The 18815-nt window shown below is 42.0% G+C and overlaps 1 protein-coding gene across 3 annotated transcripts in view; it reads right to left on the bottom strand.

Moving 5' to 3' along the window:
* Nucleotides 1–18815, bottom strand: part of rngtt (RNA guanylyltransferase and 5'-phosphatase) — a 100633-nt gene that overhangs the window by 8936 nt on the left and 72882 nt on the right. For all 3 annotated transcript variants that reach the window (XM_047818188.1, XM_047818187.1, XM_027177073.2), the window contains one exon: nt 4276–4376. In XM_047818188.1, the coding sequence (XP_047674144.1) occupies nt 4276–4376 (101 nt within the window). The remainder of the gene's footprint in view (nt 1–4275; nt 4377–18815) is intronic.

The raw sequence follows: 18815 nt of genomic DNA, 5'->3' as shown, positions 1-18815 counted from the left end.
AGAAAAAAAAAAAGAGCACCAACAAAAGGCTGACTCAGCCATGTTATGAACTGCAAATGTTGCTGCATAAATCTTCTGAATTTAAAGCACCCTGTTGATGTGATGTGCAGAAACGCCTACAAAAATGTTCGAACTGCGATCCCGGGCCACCTCAAAATAAGAAAGGTCTCATTTTCAGTCATTCAAAAGATAAACAGCACCAAGTGAAAAGAGAGAGAGAGAGAGAAAAAAAAAAGAAGCATAACATTTCCAGATCCTCGGGAAACGTCTTGCGTCTGAAGCGGTTCACGTCCGCCGTGTCCATGTCCACAGAGCCGTATTGACAGAATGTTCCAAATATATCCCATCCAAGAGAATGTGGGCCTGAGGAAGGCTGATGCTGTGTTTCTTTCCTCCAGGTTCACATCCAACTGCACTACTGAAGCTAGATTTTGTGTAAGGAATTGTCCTGTTTTGCCTTATATGGTCAGCATTTCCACATTGTTCTCATTAATGTTTGACTGAAAGTCATTTCTTAGCTCGTTAGTTTCCTTTGTCCTGTTATTATTCATATCTTTCATTTGGGACCGACCTGTATTTTGATCCCGAGCTGAACGAACAGATGATAATTAGTTGATTAACCCCAATCAACACCACGGTTGCGTCTGGCAAGTAAAATTTAAAAATCAGAAACCCTCTGGCTAACTTCCCCCTTACAGCTGCATTATGGCTGCATGAAACATCAGCGTTTTTCTCTTGCTCTTGCTTACTCTTTTAGTATTTCACTCCAATAAATATGCAATTTAGGTCATCTATTATAGATCACTTTGCACAGGCTGATCAATACAGGGCTTCAGCAACCTGGTTTGACCTTCGGCTGAGTGAAGCACCTGTGTCTGTCAAAATACCAACCGGGATGTGGTACAGAAAGCAAATCTGTGCATCTGAAGCCATCTCGTAACACCCTCCCTCGTAACGTTATGCTGGGGTGCCAGACAGAGATAAGTACTCTGTCAATTATTGTAAGGATTTGTCAGTCCAGTCAGAAGGAGAGTGAACAAAGGACACACATGTACCTTGATGTACAGCATGAACATCACATATATCCCAAAACTTGGAAGAGTAAACCAAATACTGAAGAACACAAACTTTTCACCATAATTTCCAGTGTATTCAATAATAACAGTGCACCAGTTCAATCACACCACAAAACACGATTATTTAGCAATAAACATCAGTATAAACAACATCATTATTATCAACAGCAAAATTATTCATGTCATAACCCTTCAGCACAGTTCAAATAGTTCAAATAGTCTGGAAAGATTGTACAATTATTGCCCGAATGAGCAAGCCAGAGTCAACGACGGAAAGGTAAAACTTTGAGACAACATGAAGAAACCTTGAGACTCCAAACGGAACTTTTTCCTCATCTGGGTGACACCAGATAGTGTGATTAAAAATCATGTCCCTTCTATATACCATGTCTTTAGCATCTCTTTGTGTCGAAAGGATCTTTTTGCTTTATTTGTAAATGAATATCCAACAGCATTAATGTTTCAACATTTGTAACTCGTGTGCAGATTGAGATCGTTTTTTTTGTGAGGAGATGAGGTCATGCGGCACCGATGCTCCCTGTGGTTATCAGTCATTTCAGAAGTAAGATGAAATAAAACCTTTCGCTTTATTAAATAGAGCTGAAGTTACAAAACGAGCCACTTGAATATTACTCGCTGGGAAAATTGGCTCTGTGAGGTCACGCGCCTCGTATTCGGTGGCATGGGTCCAATTTAATTGGCTCTCCATTTCAATACCGGATCAAATAGCAATTGATTCTTCTGCTTCTAAACATCGGAGCTCTCAAGTGGACCAAAACAGCATAAACTCTTCTGGACAACAAGCTCAAAGATGAATGCATTAGTTTTCCAGCATCAGATTAACACTCGAAGTACGGTTTCTTGTCTGTCTTTATCTCTGACTCTACCCGGATTCTGCAGAACATCACGTTATACTTCACTTTAGATGCAGTAAAGGAAATGATCACATTTAATTTACTGCCATATTGTTTCGTGGCCCCTGAATTAACCGTCTCAAGTTCGATTCCCAATTACGTGGCACACAAAAGGGCCGGAGGGTCGAGCCATGGCTCGTAGGATGAGACTAGTGAAGTTTTAGGTGATCCAGGAATGAGTTCTGGAGGTTCTTGTAAAGTTAGTGTAAATCTTTTGGCAGCAGGAGAGCCGGAAGGTCTGGGACTGGAGCATGGGCGAGTCTGCTGTGTTAGCCGAATTCAAAGTGCTTTGGGCCGACTACATTTTCAGAATTTCCACAGCTTTTGGAACGAAGGTAGACATCCAAGCAAATCATCGCTAGCAGGATATTCTAGCATCAGAAGTTTAATAATTTGGTGGATGACTGTATAAAGTGCTTGAGCTTGAGCTGGATAAAGGTTTAGGGCCCACAGCTGTAACCACAGAGCCTGCTCACAAAGTTTACTGTGAGTCTACGTGCTTGGCTGGTTACATTATGTGCCTTAAATACACCAGACCTACCATCAAAAGCTAGAAAAGTCTCGCTCACAAGACCTCCAGTTGAGTAACGGAGTCCTCGGTCCAGACCGGATCTTCAATAAATGGCAGTGAGGGTTGAAATAAAGCTGCAGTTTACTGAAAATGAGTGACAAAGCATGAATTAAAGAAAATGTTTGTCTTGTCATCTTTCTGGTTTCTTTTTTTGGTATTTATTCCTTCTTATCTCCTTTTTTAGTCCTTCACCACGTCTTGGGTTATGGTTTGAATCCCACACCAAACCGTAGTTCACGCAAACCCATGACGAAAAACAAACGTATTCGTATCGTTTCTCCCCGAATGCAACAGCTGGAACCCAAAATCTATTCATTTATTCCTCTCTGTGTTGGCTTTGTTTTGTTTGAACGGTAACAGTAGCTTGGGGCGATACATGACCTGGCAGCAGAAGGACTGCTGCTATTCACAGTCCAGGCCTGGAAAGCCAGTGATAAAAGGAGAACCAAGAAGAAAAAAAAAGGTTGTATATCCGGCAGCCATTTCACGCGGACGCTCTTTATGAGTTGCGTGGAATTGCGTCAGCAGTCTGAACGGGAAAAAAAAGGACCGGAGTCTTAAAGAATTCAGACTAATCTACGTAATAGTATTTAAAGTGTGGGTAAATAATGATATTGTGCTTATTGTGGCAAATTCTATACAGTATGTAGAGGAACGGAAGCATCTAATTAGGTGGATCATGTGTGAAGGTCGGCGAGGTTAAAATTCAAACAATTTGTTTGCTCCATTCACGAACAGCGGGTAAAGTCGGCTCGCATCAGCTTAAAGCTTTTTTTTGTATGTCTTTGTTACTGCTTTTTTTTCTGTGAACCCCTTGAAAATAATGAGAGGAAGGTGTAGGGTATGAGAGCTTATAAAAGGATGAGACAGAGTAGGAGGAAGTGAGGTATAGCGTGGGTGGGAGCGACAAGTGCTTTACACATTTCTCTGTTGCTTGGCAGGGGCAGATTTCAGAGCCATAACCTCAGTGTCTAACAGCCCTCTTTACCACAAGAGCTTTGTAAGTTCCCAAGTCCTGCTTAGCATCAAGTGGTACACGGTCATGAAGTTTTTTGTCCCCCCTTAATCTTCATCTGGATTTCTGCCAGCCTGCTTCGTTGGTTGAGATCTAATTGAAATGACGAGCATGGAGAACGCAGGTGGTGATCCATACCGGTGCTGCTTTTTTGCTAGTAGTATAGCGGAGGCTCTGATGGAGGTTTCTCTGGTTGTGTGTGTGTGTGTGTGTGTGTATATATATATATATACACATATATATATATATACTGTATACGTATATATGTGTTTGTGTGTGTGTGTCCATGGTGGAGGAGGACCATGTCCATCCACTCATGTAGGAGGTATTGATCTGTTTACAGGCATTGCACAAAACCTCAAATTCCTCCCACTGTGTACAATATATATCACGTAATACATCATATTTGACCGCGGATGATTTTTTTAGGATTTTCCTTTTCAATCAGTAGTTCCGTAAAGAACACTTGAACATCTCAAATCCCAGAAAAGACCTGGAAAAAATCACAAAAAAATGAATCTAACTCTAATCTTAATTAAAACCTGCTAGCAAGAAATGTCTTACTAGAGGGAAAAAGAAAAATCTAGTCCAGAATAAACCTACATTACAGAGTGAACCGGGGGTGAGGAGAATTAAAGACACTGCTACTATCTACTGACATGTGTGTTGTGCGTTTTGACGACGACGACGACGACTCACCCTTCTCCTCCGACTTTAGAGATCTTCAGTCGAAAGTCCACAGAATTGTGACTCGGAGGTTTCCACTTCAGGATTTCATCGCAGCGGCCCGGCTTGTATTTCTGAGAAATAAACAAGAAGCAAGATGAGGTCGTTTAAAAGACAATTTTCTGGTTGTACGTTGAATTGATTTTAATACAGTGGAAAGTTCTTCCTTTGTCCAGCTCAAAGGATCAAACGCGGGGGGAGGAGAAGAGAACGTGACAGGAAAAGACGTCTCGTTTATTTTTTTTCTTTTTAAATCACTGCTTTCATATTCGAACCTAAGACAAGGAGAGAACAGAATAAGGAATAAGTGCAAACATAAGGCCGAGGAAGAACGAGAGAGAGAGAGAGAGAGAAAGAAAGGGGGGGGGGGAGATGGTGTGGGAGGAAGAGAAGATTTCCCATTTGTTTATTAGGGACTTGCAGGGCTCTTCAGTACATGAGCTCTGAGCTAAACGCACGTCTGTTTTCTGCATTAACACCTACAAGGATCATCTGCTGAAGTACAGTCCCAGGTTCCCACCTAAGACACGAAAGCATCTGCGTGTGGACGATCAGGGGAGGGGAAAAAAAAGGCCAAAAAACTGATTAGCACATTTCTGAGACGCTTTAATCTCCCAGCTTTCTAATTCGTGAGCATGCCAAAATCCTAGAGGCAATAAACTGCCTTCAACCCCATCAACGTGTTGTGCCTCGGCTGGGAAAAGTCTGTCTCAGGATTTAAAGCGCCATGTGCTTCGATCTCTCTTCATTCCTTGGGCTATATGATGTTTTTCTGACATCTACGAATCCTCTGTTTCACATATTATTGAAGTTGCTTTTCATACAACTTTTGATAACAAAAACAAACAAACAAACAAACAAACAAAATAAAATCGTTGACATTTGGCCCGACTTCCGCACCTGGAAGGATTTCTGCTCTCCGCACACAGTCCCTCTCAGAGCCTGATGTGTGTAACTTAGCAACCGCAGAGGCACTGATTGCTCTTAAAGGGGCCATTACGCCGTTTCCAGCCTGTGTGCTGTAGAGTGGGCGAGACTCGCGGATTCCGATAAACCCGTTCCGAACGTGCTCAGACGACTGGCAGATTTCCTCGAAGTGAGAATTTTAATGTCCTCTGTATGGTTTAGGTGTGAAAAGTTCCTTATGATGGAGTCTTTTTTTGAGTCATTTCCTATTTGAATCAAGGAGCAAGAGTGTGAAAACACTGCAGAGTTGTAGCTAATTAACACAGTTTAGATATTCATATATTAGCTGAGCCAAAATATGTTTACTTTAAAGATCATCTAACTCGAACTAAACGTTTGCAGGGTCATTAAAAAAATTTAAAAAATGAGGTACCGAAACGTTTTCTATCACTTTTACATTTATAACAACGATCATTATTATTATTGATAATATTTTTATTATGAAGAAGACGATAAAGAATCTGCTACCTTGTTTTTTAAACTTTTATTGATTCCTTCACTCTTTACCGTGTTAGAGATCCCTAAGCACAGTGATTCACCCTGTACACCACTCGATCTCCACCAGAACACGCACGTTACTGTTCTGAGCTGCTTTTCTGTTCATGTCTGTTTAACATGTGATCATTTGACTTCCTGTCAGCTTCTTCTCTGACCTTTGCCCACACGTGTGGTATGGTGTGTGTGACTCTGCAGGTCTGCTGTGAATCTGACAATAGTGAGCTGTAGTTTCGGTATTGTTCAGCTGAATGGAACGAGGATGTGTTTGTTCTGTTGACCTTCAGATCTACAGCCAGACTGGACTGGTTTTACTCCGTAGTGGCTCAGTGATTCTTGTGACATTAAAGACATATACAGCAGGAAAGCCAAGAAAGATTACAGTGTGACATTATAGCAACAAGAAGTTTAGAGGGAGGGACTACCGAGACGCCATCCGATAAGCCATTTATTACCTGGATGAAGCACGGTAATAAAAAACCCAATGATCTTTTGTGTGACAAGTATAAAGTCCTCCCTTCCTGTAATAGCACACAATGATAGTAATAAACACACGTTCTTCTGAACAAAACACTTTCAGTCTCAGATACCCTACAACCTAAATCTAATTGCTACTCCATTTTGGGGCAAAAGCCTCTTCGATAACTGCCCGATAGCATGTCTACAGTGAAGGACCATTTCCTTTGGCTGTTTGTGCCAGGCGATCCTCGGGGACACCTCGAATCCTGTAGCAGGCCCTGACACCACACCCGGCCGTGACCGTGACACTCAGGAGCTCTAAATAAAGAGACAAGCTGGTGGTGAAATACAGCTAAAGAGAAACTGCTGTTAGGAATAAAGGACATTTCCGTAATCTGGACATTTCAAATAAAAATGCTGCAGCCGTTCTGTGCCTTTAGGATGAAATACAAAAACCTCACCTTATCGTAATGAGGTGACTGTGTTAGCACGAAGGGCAGAGCTTGTGGTTATAGGGATTTATTGAAAGAGTTAGCTCTGAGGGAGTGCAGAGAGAGAGAGAGAGAGAGAGAGAGATTGACATGCAAATGACTGATAGGGATAAACAAGTGAGACAGGATGAAGGCTTTCACACGGTGTCCTTATTGTTGTATATCTGATGTGTGTGTGTGTGTGTGTGTGTGTGGTGGGCTTTAAAAAGAAGCTGTTCAAAATGTCCTGCATCAGGAAGAGCACGGACTTGTGCTCCGTTCGTCTCGGGAATCTAAATCTATAAAGGGTTAAGGTGTCGATTAATTGTATCATCAATTTGTTGCTGTCTCTGTATGCTCCCTCATGTCGCTCAGTCAGTCACTAGTACTTTCTTATTTTGCTGAGATCTGGCTGCAATCAGACGAAAAGCCTCCTATGAGAAAAGTCTCATTATACTCTAGAGTCATGTATGCGTGAGAAACAGACTCGTCGTGTATGCGCTCGTGACTTTCAAAAAGTAATAAAGCGCAAGGAACGAATCCGACACGAATGTATTCTTTCAGCATGATGCACCTTAGAGGTTGATACGGAAACCGTTTCTCTGATGTGAGTCTGCGCTGTAAGACTCTCAAGCGGTGACTGTATAAAGACGAAAGCTCGCTCTTGATGGTTTGCCATCAGCGGATAGAGCTCCCATCTGTTTGCGCGGGAAAAACGCTGTGCCCTACTGTTCATCCTGATAAAACCCTCGCTGGAAATTCACAGCACATGGGCGACATTCTGGAATAATCTGGGCACTTGTAGATGCCGTCTGTCTCCGACTCCTTCGGTAATACAGACAATTTCATGGCCTGGCCATGCACGAGGAGGCAGCTTCCCTAGTATTCAGGGCATGGCAATGCTTATTCCTGTACTTCCAGGAGAGCTGGAAGCGTGCCTGCTCTGACTGCCGTCTCGAGGAAGACGTCGGTCCGAAGTGACTCTGGGAATCTGTTGCTGCCAAAATGTGCAGCGACGTTAATGAATCCAACATCCAGCAAACAGGATGTGTTATAAGATCGTTCAGGAAGCAAATTACTCCAAGATACTCCAAATTAATCCAGGTAAATGACACAAAAACTCTACGTTCATCTACGAGTTTGTACAATACGATCTACGAGTTTGTACAATACGATCTACGAGTTTGTACAATACGATCTACGATCTACGAGTTTGTACAATACGATCTACGAGTTTGTACAACACGATCTACGAGTTTGTACAATACGATCTACGATCTACGAGTTTGTACAATACAATCTACGATTTTGTACAATACAATCTACAAGTTTGTACAATATGATCTACGATCTACGAATTTGTACAATATGATCTACGAGTTTGTACAGTACAATCTACGATCTACGAATTTGTACAATACGATCTACGAGTTTGTACAATACGATCTACGAGTTTGTACAATACGATCTACGAGTTTGTACAGTACAATCTACGATCTACGATTTTGTACAATACAATCTACAAGTTTGTACAATACAATCTATGATCTACGAGTTTGTACAATACGATCTACGAGTTTGTACAGTACAATCTACGATCTACGAGTTTGTACAATACAATCTACGATTTTGTACAATACAATCTATGATCTACGAGTTTGTACAATACAATCTACGATCTACGAGTTTGTACAATACGATCTACGAGTTTGTACAATACAATCTACGATCTACGAGTTTGTACAATACGATCTACGATCTACGAGTTTGTACAATACAATCTACGATCTACGAGTTTGTACAATACGATCTACGAGTTTGTACAATACAATCTACGATCTACGAGTTTGTACAATACAATCTACGATCTACGAGTTTGTACAATACAAAAAATACACAGCCTAAAACACAACCTACTCAAATCTCCAGCTCTTAAAGTCCAGACTTGAGGAAGTGTCTGAATTCATACCACCACCATGCTGACATAAAAAAAGGTTTTCCTGATACATTAAAACTAAAAAAATAAATGTTATAAGAAACACTCTCTTATATGTTATAACAATATTCTGTTGTAGGAAACATTTCGCAGATACAGGTACAAATATTGGCTTAGAATTGCCTTGTCTTTGTCATAGCTTTGTAAATATCGCAAACTTTCCCATTTCCAGTCTCTCTAGTCGAAAGATAAACATCCTTCTTACTCCAGACAGAGAGATATGTAAAAAACGACCGAGCGAAATTAATAATATCTATCTCAGTCTACATCGATTACTTCAGGGCACTTCAGCGACGACACATTTGGGGCAGATGTGTAATATCGCTCGCTTCTTCTGATGGACGTTCTTCATAAAGCTCAAAGACAAAGCTAAATTGGTTCGAACGTCCTGGTTTCACAGACGCCGTTTCATATTTAAATGGCTCGTAAAGCACCAGTAAAGTAAAGCGTGTATAGGGAAAGAAAATGAAAGTGACAAGTGCAATGTATACGTGTCATTGTGTGTGATGGAGGGAAAAAAAAAGAAGGAAAAAAAAAACATTTCAGTAGAGTTTCATACACATGGTGTAAAGACTACCATCTGGAATGTGCATGATTTGCTAACGCGCCATCTGCAGTGATGACATTCTCTTTTGTAATTAACACCCCACCCCTTTCGCCGTCTCGTTCCTTTTTTCTCCCTGCGCAATCACTGGCATTCACAAAAAAAACGCAAGGAGACAAAAAACTCTGCTCGTACATTTCGCGATACACTAAGTCGATTTACTCTCGATAGCAAATATGGACTTGAAGAATTAAACAAAAAAAAAAAGAAAACATTTCCTGACTCTCGGTGTGCAGCGTCTGTTGTCTCTTTGGTGCGTCTCTGCCTGCCAAAATCCCAGCTCTCGCTTCACCTCTAAGAGACATCTTTCTTTGATCGAGCCATACCGCCTCCCACTCCCAGATTTCGCTGTCCGCTCCGTTGTATGTTTTCTAAAGTCTGTGTGATTAAACCCGTTCCTTGAGTAATGCCTTTAACATATTCGACATGTCTGTGTTGTGCCGTGTATCGACTGGCCTCGTCGTTGAACACCACGGTCCTTCTTGCGCCTGTATGTCTTGTAGTAAAAAGTCAGTTTGACTGGATCATTCATAAAAAAGTGACAAGCTCCTGATTGGTCAAAGGTGTTCGAGTGAACTGCGAGGAAAAAAAAAAAAAAAAATCACACGTACGTGAAAGTGTTGTAGTAATGATTTATTACTGGTGCCCTACACACCCTCTACACCACCAGCAGCCTGAACTGATGACATGACTGACACGAACCAAGTGCTGATACAGTGAAATGTTCAGCAAGGTGGTGTTTATTTTACAATTCAGGAAAGGACACCGATGAGACCTGACGTTTCGGCATGTTGCGTATTCCGAGATGCTTTTCTGCTCACCGTGGATGGAACGAGTGATTATTTATTATACAGCCATCCTGTAAACTTATTATTGTTTTTTTGTTTTGTTTTTTTTTGCACAAAACTCTAGACCGGTATTTTGAATACTTTCCCCCCAAAAGCTTTTGCACTTCCATTTTGTGTGTGTGTGTTTTTTTTTGAGAACTTTCAAATCCTTTATAAACTACAAGTACGTTAAATTGTCCACAAAACTAAACCAGCAACTGAACGTCCGACGTTACCCGATGTTACATATGTTTAACTGATACAGACATAATCGACTAATTTATCACGAATTAACTCTAAACGACTGACCAAAGAATGTACAAAGCTCAAAACACCTGTCAATCATTCTGTATTCATGTGACGATTCGCTACATAGTTGGAAGATTTGGGGGAGGAGCTTCTGATAAAAACTATTATCTTTTTGAATTGGGAATTTTCCATTTCACCAACACACACTGTGGGCCCATTCCGAACTGCCCCACAGTGTGAATTTCAAAACAGCCCACGATCACTGAGACCCAAACTGTTGACATGTCTGCTGTTGATCTGCCACATGAACAGGAGAAGTGCAGGAATGAGCAGGTGCACAGGTGTTCCTATTAAAGTGGTCAGTGCACACAGGAGTGAAATGTTCACATGAGTTAAAGGAAGTAACCTACACTGACTGTTACTTTGCACTAAATCACGGGGTTTTAGAAAAGGGAGCACCATGAGTTTGTGCTCGGTGCAATGATTACGTTATGATGATGTTTCGTGTATTAATGAACGACACGGTGACCATTTTAACGGTTTATAGCAACATTTGATTTTGTGGAAATTAGAAGTTTGTTCCTGAACTAAGCAACAGCTGCAATAAACAATCATTCACACACACACTTTCTCTCTCTCTCTCTCTCTCTCTCTCTCTCTCTCTCTCTCTCTCTCTCTCTCTCACACACACACACACACACACTATTGCATAATCTCTCTCTCTCTCTCTCTCTCTCTCTCTCTCTCTCTCACACACACACACACACACACTCTATTGCATAATCTATCTCTCTCTCTCTCTCTCTCTCTCTCTCTCACACACACACTCTCATACTTTCTCTCTGTCTCTCATACACACACACTCACTTGCATAATCTCTCTCTCTCACACACACGCACACTCTTTCATACACTCTCACACACACTGTCATACTCTCACACAGACACACTCACACACACTCTTGCATAATTTCTCTCTCTCTCACACACACTCTCTTTCATACGCGCTCTCTCTCTCACACTAATGCCCTCTCTCATACACTCTCTCTCTCACACACACACACACACACACACACACACACACACACACACACACACACACACACACACACACACACACACAGGAGATAGAAAAACGAAACCTAACATAATACTAACAACTACTACAAGACACTTACATAACCGAGACTCTTTCCATAAATGTTAAATAAATAACAAAAAAAGAATCAATGTTTACACACTTTTTTATTAAATTAATATTAGATGATGAAAAGGTTCAAGCAGCAACAGGTTTGAGTGTATCAGTACTAACCCATCGTTCAGGTTACAGCTGAAATTACTGTATGATCTGGTTTCATACGTTGAGCCATTCTCTCATCAAACAGGCAATAATAACCAAAGTCTGCTGACATCAGGCAGCATGCGTGTTAGGTTTAAACTGTGCCCGTGTGCGCTTGTCCTCCGTGTCAGCAAACTTTCCATCTGAGCTTTTTCCACCAGCTGGGTTTCAGTCTTCACTGTAGTCAATAGAGTCATCAGAGTTCATGATGCAACAAAAACATTAAGACGATCCCACTGGGTTCATTTTAAAGCTCGATGAAAAGTAATATTCTGTTGCGGATTTGATAAAACACGGAAGGAAATGGTGCTTCTTTAATTTCAACGGATCCAAGAACATTCTTATCTAATCATACACAAACAAGCTCAACATTATTCACACGTTCGCACGCTAGATGAAGACGTCTTCATCGTTCGACCCAGAGCTTGTTTTCTCTACATATAGAAATAATCTATACTATAAACACTACTATATATCGTGTTGGTTGAAAGTTTGTCCACCCGAAAGCTAGGCTACGTTTTCCGACGGACATTTTAACAGCCCTGTATCCTCTGTGGAAGACGGCCATCGTTATATTTATAGGATCGGTGGCTCTAGATAATACTGTTGATCGTCTCAAAAAGATATTCCAGTATATTGTAGAGTCGGTAGAGTTTACACGGCAAGCTTAATCCTCATTTAAGTGATTTAAGCAGAAAGCAGGTTAAGGAAGCAAAAAAAAAAATCCATCCAATAAATACAAGGAAGGAAAGCTTGATGCTAAGTGGACCGTGGTAATGAGCGCTTTTGTGCTCATCGCACTGCAAAGCTTAATGAGGTGAGAATGATTAAGAAATGATATACAGGTCTAGTGAGAATGTGTAAGGAGTGCTACTGGTTTCCAATCCAACAGCAGAAGAGAAATGAATACTGCATTTGATAAAAGTCTTGCTTGCTTCTGCGTGTGCTGGTGAAGTACCATGTAATGGATCTGTTTTTTTTTTCATGAAGCATTGTAATTAATCCAGCAGCAATGGGAGAGAGAGAGAGAGAGAGAGAGAGAGAGAGAGAGAGAGAGAGAGAGAGAGAGCGAGAGAGAGAGAGAGTACTAAGAGGAAATTCAGACAAGAGTTGTACCAGATTCCTCCCTTGTGAATTCGTTCTTCCTGTATTCTTCGATATCTGACTACGTTATCTGAAGCGTGACACAAAAGGCCCGAGTCCAACCATGCTGCCCTTTCCACTTCCTCTCCCGAGACGCAGTCTGACTGGAGCAAGGAGACTCTTACACCTGCTCAATTCTCTAGGCCAAGGTTTTTATTTTATTTTTTTTGGAAAAGTAAGAATGAAACCTGATAGAAATGCTATAGCTGCAAATCCAGGCTTGCTGCAGATGATGATGATGATGATGATGGAATATACATGGCCACAATTAGACATTCAGAAATAATTATTGCATAAAAGCAAGTGTGATGGACATGTTAAAAACTCAATTTCCTGAGAAATCTAATTAAAGGGAAAAAAAACTGGCGACCTCAGACGGATTATAACTGCGATGCATTTCATCAAGCTGAGCACCTGCTTAGCAAAGAGACTGAAGACAGAACAAACATTTCGTTTGGGCTGATTATTTTAAAATCTTCACATCAGATGGCTTCAAACATTCTACTACCCTACTGGAAGAAATGTATTGTACCGTATAACCACTTTATAACTGTATTGGTAAGCTCCGGTTCTGTTGGTGCTAATTCCTTGTCGACAAGAGGTCAGAAAAGAAAGGCTAAACAGGAAGTCTGCAGCAACTGAGATCATATCTGCTTAAACTCCTTCACAGGACCAGACAACAGAGATTCCTATTTTAGATGGCTGAAGGACTGAAAAAAAAACTCACTTGGTCTGATGAGTCTTGATTATTGATTAGTGCTGATGGTAAAAAGTCAGAAACTGGCATCAAAGGAAAGAATCCATAAACCCAATCTGCCTTGTATCACCAGATCAGGTAATAGTGTTGGGGAGAAGTTAGGCACCTTCACACCAATAGAGCAAAGTTTGTTTACAAATCCGATTGTTGTTGCTGATCACGACCACGATTTATCCGTCTTACAAGCACAAGCTGCGAGTGTATTTCCATGGCCTCCTTAGTAACCAGATGTGAATCCTATACAGCAGTGGTACCCAACCTTTTTTTCGCTGAGGACCGGTCAATGTTTGATCATTTTACCGCGGGCCGCTGCGGGTGGGGGGTGGCGGCTATGCAATTAAATTAAAATTAATCATTTTTATTTAATTCTATTTAAACGCCTTTTTAACTCACTACAACCCTAAATCATTGAGAACCCTGAGCTTGTTGCACCGAGACGGTTCCATCTGGGGTAATAGGAGACAATGACACCCGAAGTGTGTTGCTTATGTCCAGTTTATTCCGTCGTTTTGTTTCGGTTGCCGTCACTGCAGAAAACCCCGCTTCACACAGATAGCATGTCGGAAATGGCGATAGGGATTTAAGTGCTGTGGTGACAATCGCAGGGTTTTCCGCCATGACTTTAATCCAGAACACCGGCAGAGTTTCTAACTTTCTAACGACGTCTGTTTCGTGCTCATTTTTGCTAATTTGTGGGTTAAATTTGAGCAAACACAATAAGCACGTACACCAAGCACTGTTAAACATGACAAAGTACTGGTGAACAGAGAGAAGAGCGATACACACCTTCTCTCTCCACCAAAGCTACAACACCACTGCCGCTTGCAGCTGCTCAGCTCCAGACGTCACCTAAACCCGGCCCGAGATCACGATATTTTGCGCATGCGCGGTATTGGTACGGCTTTAAGGTGACGTCTCTCAGCTCCCGGTTAACCTCTCGTCCATGGAAAGTCGCACAAACCCGAGAGAAATACACCACGGTAAATAAAATGGAAATAATTTAATGTTCCTGGCGGCCCGGTACCATTTGGTCCCGGGGGTTGGGGACCACTGCTATGGAGCACCTTTGGGCAGTGTTGGACAGTAACACGGTTACATTTGACAGTAACTAATACTCAAACACATTACTCCTTAAATAAAGGACCTCCGTTACCGTACGGCACGTTTGTCCATTACTTTTTAAATGAATACATTTAGGCTGAAGTGAAGCCTACAGCCTAACCTGTTTACAGCAGCGACGCATTGTAGGATTGGTGGATGCCAACCTGTAAACACGAAGACGCCGCACTGTCGAGGCGAGAACATGACGAGTTTCTCAAAGTGGAAATAAGCTCATTATTTCTTTAAAAAAGTAACTACTAAGCTACTTGTAACAGTAACCGCGTTACTTTTTGGTGTAAATAATCAACAAAGTAATTGAGTTAATTTTTGAATGAAGTAACTAGTAACTGTAACTAGTTACTCTTTCTTAGTAACTAGCACAACACTGCCTTTGGGATGTGAACATAGTAAGAGATATTCAACATAGCATCATGGACCTGAATCTCAAAGGAGTTTTACCAACACCTTGTGGAAGCCACCTGACTGAGTGTGGAGTTCAGGGCTGCACAAGGAGACTGGCTAAGGAAGAGAGCAGAAAGCAGGAAAGAGCAAAACGATGAGAATTCGTCCAGGATTTAAACTGGGTCTTAAACCTAGTTTTTAAAGGGTAATGTCCGTGTGACAGGTTAACTAGAACCTCTTTAAAAAGATCCGAGATAAAACCAAAGCTTCGGAGCTAAGGTACGGGTGTTGGTCGATTAGAAGTACGGGGGAAGAAGAGATGCGAAGGGAAGAGTATGATTGAAAACTTGGAGTGTGGAGGAGAATTTGGAGAGGATGTGTTGTTGTACGCCTGTGCAGCTTGTGAAGTACAGGTGCAATATGCATCAGCCTAACACGGAGCCATCATGAGAGATGGAAGATGTCACCCATCCATAGGATGTGAGTCATAATGCAGGATTCATACACCCACAGGTGCACACAATTCATCCCAAAAAAAGTCCTGAGCCCACTAATGGCCTGATGCTTCAAACATGCACACATGGAGATGGAGAGAGAGAGAGAGAGAGATAGAGAGAGAGAGAGAGAGAGAGAGACAGAGAGAGAGAGAGAGAGAGAGCTGTATGAATGTGGTACCTCTTGCTGTGTAGATATTAGCATGTGTTGGTAAACTTAGCCACCATGATTTGTGCATGATTCATGAGACCTCATTGTGTGGATGTCATTTATAGCCTGAGACCAACAGGAACTTGTTTAAAGACATTTCTGAAGCCATGAATCATCCTCACAATGTACGTTTTGGGGGATTTATGCAGTGCAGATGTAAAAGTCTTCATATGCCGCATACCTTACACAAGCAAAAACAAGCTACACTAGGCTAAGCTGGAATGTACCACGCGTCGGAAGGCGGGTGGGAGTAGCGGTACAGTATCGTCGACTGAATCCGGTGTAATGAACCTTCCTTGCTTCCTTCCTTTTTCTCCTTCGTCTTAAATGTTTTGAACACACAGTCTGAATATTCGAACAAGTGTTAGGGTGTCATCTGCAAAACTGTGATTTGAACTGGAGCAGAATGACGAGTGATTCACCATGTGCTCAGAACTCGGTGGTGAGCTCATCGAGTTCGGATCCAAGAAAACAGATCCGCAGATATATTATCCCTTGGGTCTCTTGTGTGCAAGAGGGTCTCGGGGTGTGGTGTGATCGCTCAGACCTCACCAAAACGGCATAAGTCACGTTAATCTACAGCCTCCGACAGACGTGAAAAGGCAGACTTAAAATCTGCCTTGCTGACAATGTCACACATTCTTGGCACCGGCTCGGTTCACCAGCTGCATATTGCCACGTGGGAGGTTTCCACACTTTCTAAGCAGTTTTGAACAGTTCTACCTTACAAGAAAAGTTGTTAAAAAATCGAACAATTTATCAATATAGATAGAAATCTTAACAGTTTATCGGTATCGGCATGATTTATATTCGTGGGCAGGGAACTGTTCGCACGGGAAACGGGAACAAAGACGCTTGCTGAGAAACATACAAGCGGCATCGTGTCTCTGCGTCTCTTCTGAATAACAAACAGTTCATGTGATTGTTGGTACTTTTTCCCCCTCATATTTCTGGCAGAAGGTGCCGATTCCCAGCTAACCGTTCTCTATCATACAACAGCTAACAACCAGGTAGCGTAAAGGATGTCAAAGTGTCAATCTAGACTTGTATCACAGGGCAGCTGAAGACAAAGCGTTCAGCCTTCTTCCCTTCTTCTACTGCTTACCTTATTGTCCGTTGCCAAATAACAGATTTTTGCACAGACATTTTAAGCCCCTGTGATGATACTTTAATGTCTGGTTTCGAGTGCAGCATCAAACCGAACCATAGCAAACTGGGAACCAAAAAAGTGTCAATTTTGCTTTAGGTCAGATTCTTCAAACGGAGTATTACATGTGAAAGAGCTTGAAGATCATAAAAAAAATCGTAAATCAGGAGTTTCCAGACTTTAGACTGCGATTGAAGTGTCTAATTATTCCAAAAGGATTTGATGCTGGGATGGATATCTTCATGTCCATGCAAGTGACAAAAACTGGAGTGGTTGGTTCTATATTTTAACATGAAGGGGTACAAAGCCTGCAGATACCTAAACACCACAAGTGACACCAAATGTGCAGGACTTGAATGATCAACACACACAAATGTAGTTATAATGATTTATACCACTGAATCTTGCACATATCGGTTTAGAGGTCAGCATCGTTCCTTCGACCTCGCCGACAGCATCCAAAACGGATCTTTTTTATTTCCTGGTTTGGCTGATCTAATGTTCCTGCGTGTAGGAGGAGGTGAAGAAGTGTCATCGACACACACACACACACATCAGAAAAAAGGATTGAGAAGAAAGGAAGTGAAGTAGAAAGGGAGCCAGACAAGGAGAAAGGAAAAAAAGAGAGAGAGAGAGAGAGTGTGTGTGTGTGTGTGTGTGTGTGTGTGTAAGGTAAAACGGCTGCATTAAAGCAGTCGACATGTAAGCGTCTGAACTATTCAGTGGGCGGTGAGGTGAGCTTCAGTCTGTGTGGTGTTGCCGGGAGGGTCTGCCAACACAATCCCTCACACACACACACACACACACACACACACACACACACACACACACACACACACACACACACACACACACACACACACACACACACACACACACACACACACACACACACACACACTCCTGATCAGTCAGGCTAACAGGAACTCCTGATGCTATCAGGCTCCTCATATCCTCAGCCATTAAACTCTTAATAATGCAGCTCTGAGCAATCTGCCTCCAGCTCCGCACTGAGAATACGACGGCAGATGTGGGCCAGGGCAGTCATCCAGAGCATGATACAAACCTCCCTGATTCTATTAAAGAATTAAGCTGACTTAATTCTCTCAATTTCAATCGTGTATGCTGTTATTTACAAGCCCACATTCACTTAGCCAGCGGTTTGTCGTTGCTTATAAACAACGCTCCCAGCGACTTCTACACAACCAACACGACACATTCGCCCTCCACTTTGTTAGAGACACCTTTGTTCAGTCCTCAGATCAGCCGGTCATGCGGCGGCGACAGCACGATGCATGCGAATCATGCAGATAGGGTTCGAGAGCGTCACGTCCACGTCAAACACAGGAATGAAGACGACGTGTGACATTTAACTGTGGCATGGTTGTTGGTTGGAGTATTTCGCGTATTGCTGATCTCTTTGGATTTTCACACACAACAGCCTCTAGAGTTTACACAGAATGGTGTGAAAAATAAGAAACATCGAGTGAGTGACGGCTCTTTGTGTGGTAACGACTTGTCGGTCAGAGACAAATGGCCCGATTGATTTCAGCTGCCAGGAGGGATATAGTAACTTATATAAAGTAATCAATCTTGGTGAGCAGAAAAGCAGTGGATGAGCTGGATGAGCTTCAACAGCAGAAGACTACAGCAGGTCCCACTCCTGTCAGCAGAGAACAGAAGTCTGATCTGATGCTATCATGAGAACAGACTGAAACAAACACTTGCTCTTTTTCTGTGGGCCTGAGATTCCTGGTCTGATATGTGACGCGCGTTCGCTGATGCTTTTCTTCTCACCACGGCTGTAAAGAGCCGTTACCCTCAGTGTCAACGCTTCCTCTTTAGTGACTAATA

Source organism: Tachysurus fulvidraco, chromosome 9 (assembly GCF_022655615.1).
Source record: "Tachysurus fulvidraco isolate hzauxx_2018 chromosome 9, HZAU_PFXX_2.0, whole genome shotgun sequence".
Lineage (NCBI taxonomy): Eukaryota > Metazoa > Chordata > Actinopteri > Siluriformes > Bagridae > Tachysurus > Tachysurus fulvidraco.
The sequence above is the reverse complement of the archived record's forward strand: the minus strand, read 5'-3'. Positions and strand labels throughout refer to the sequence as shown.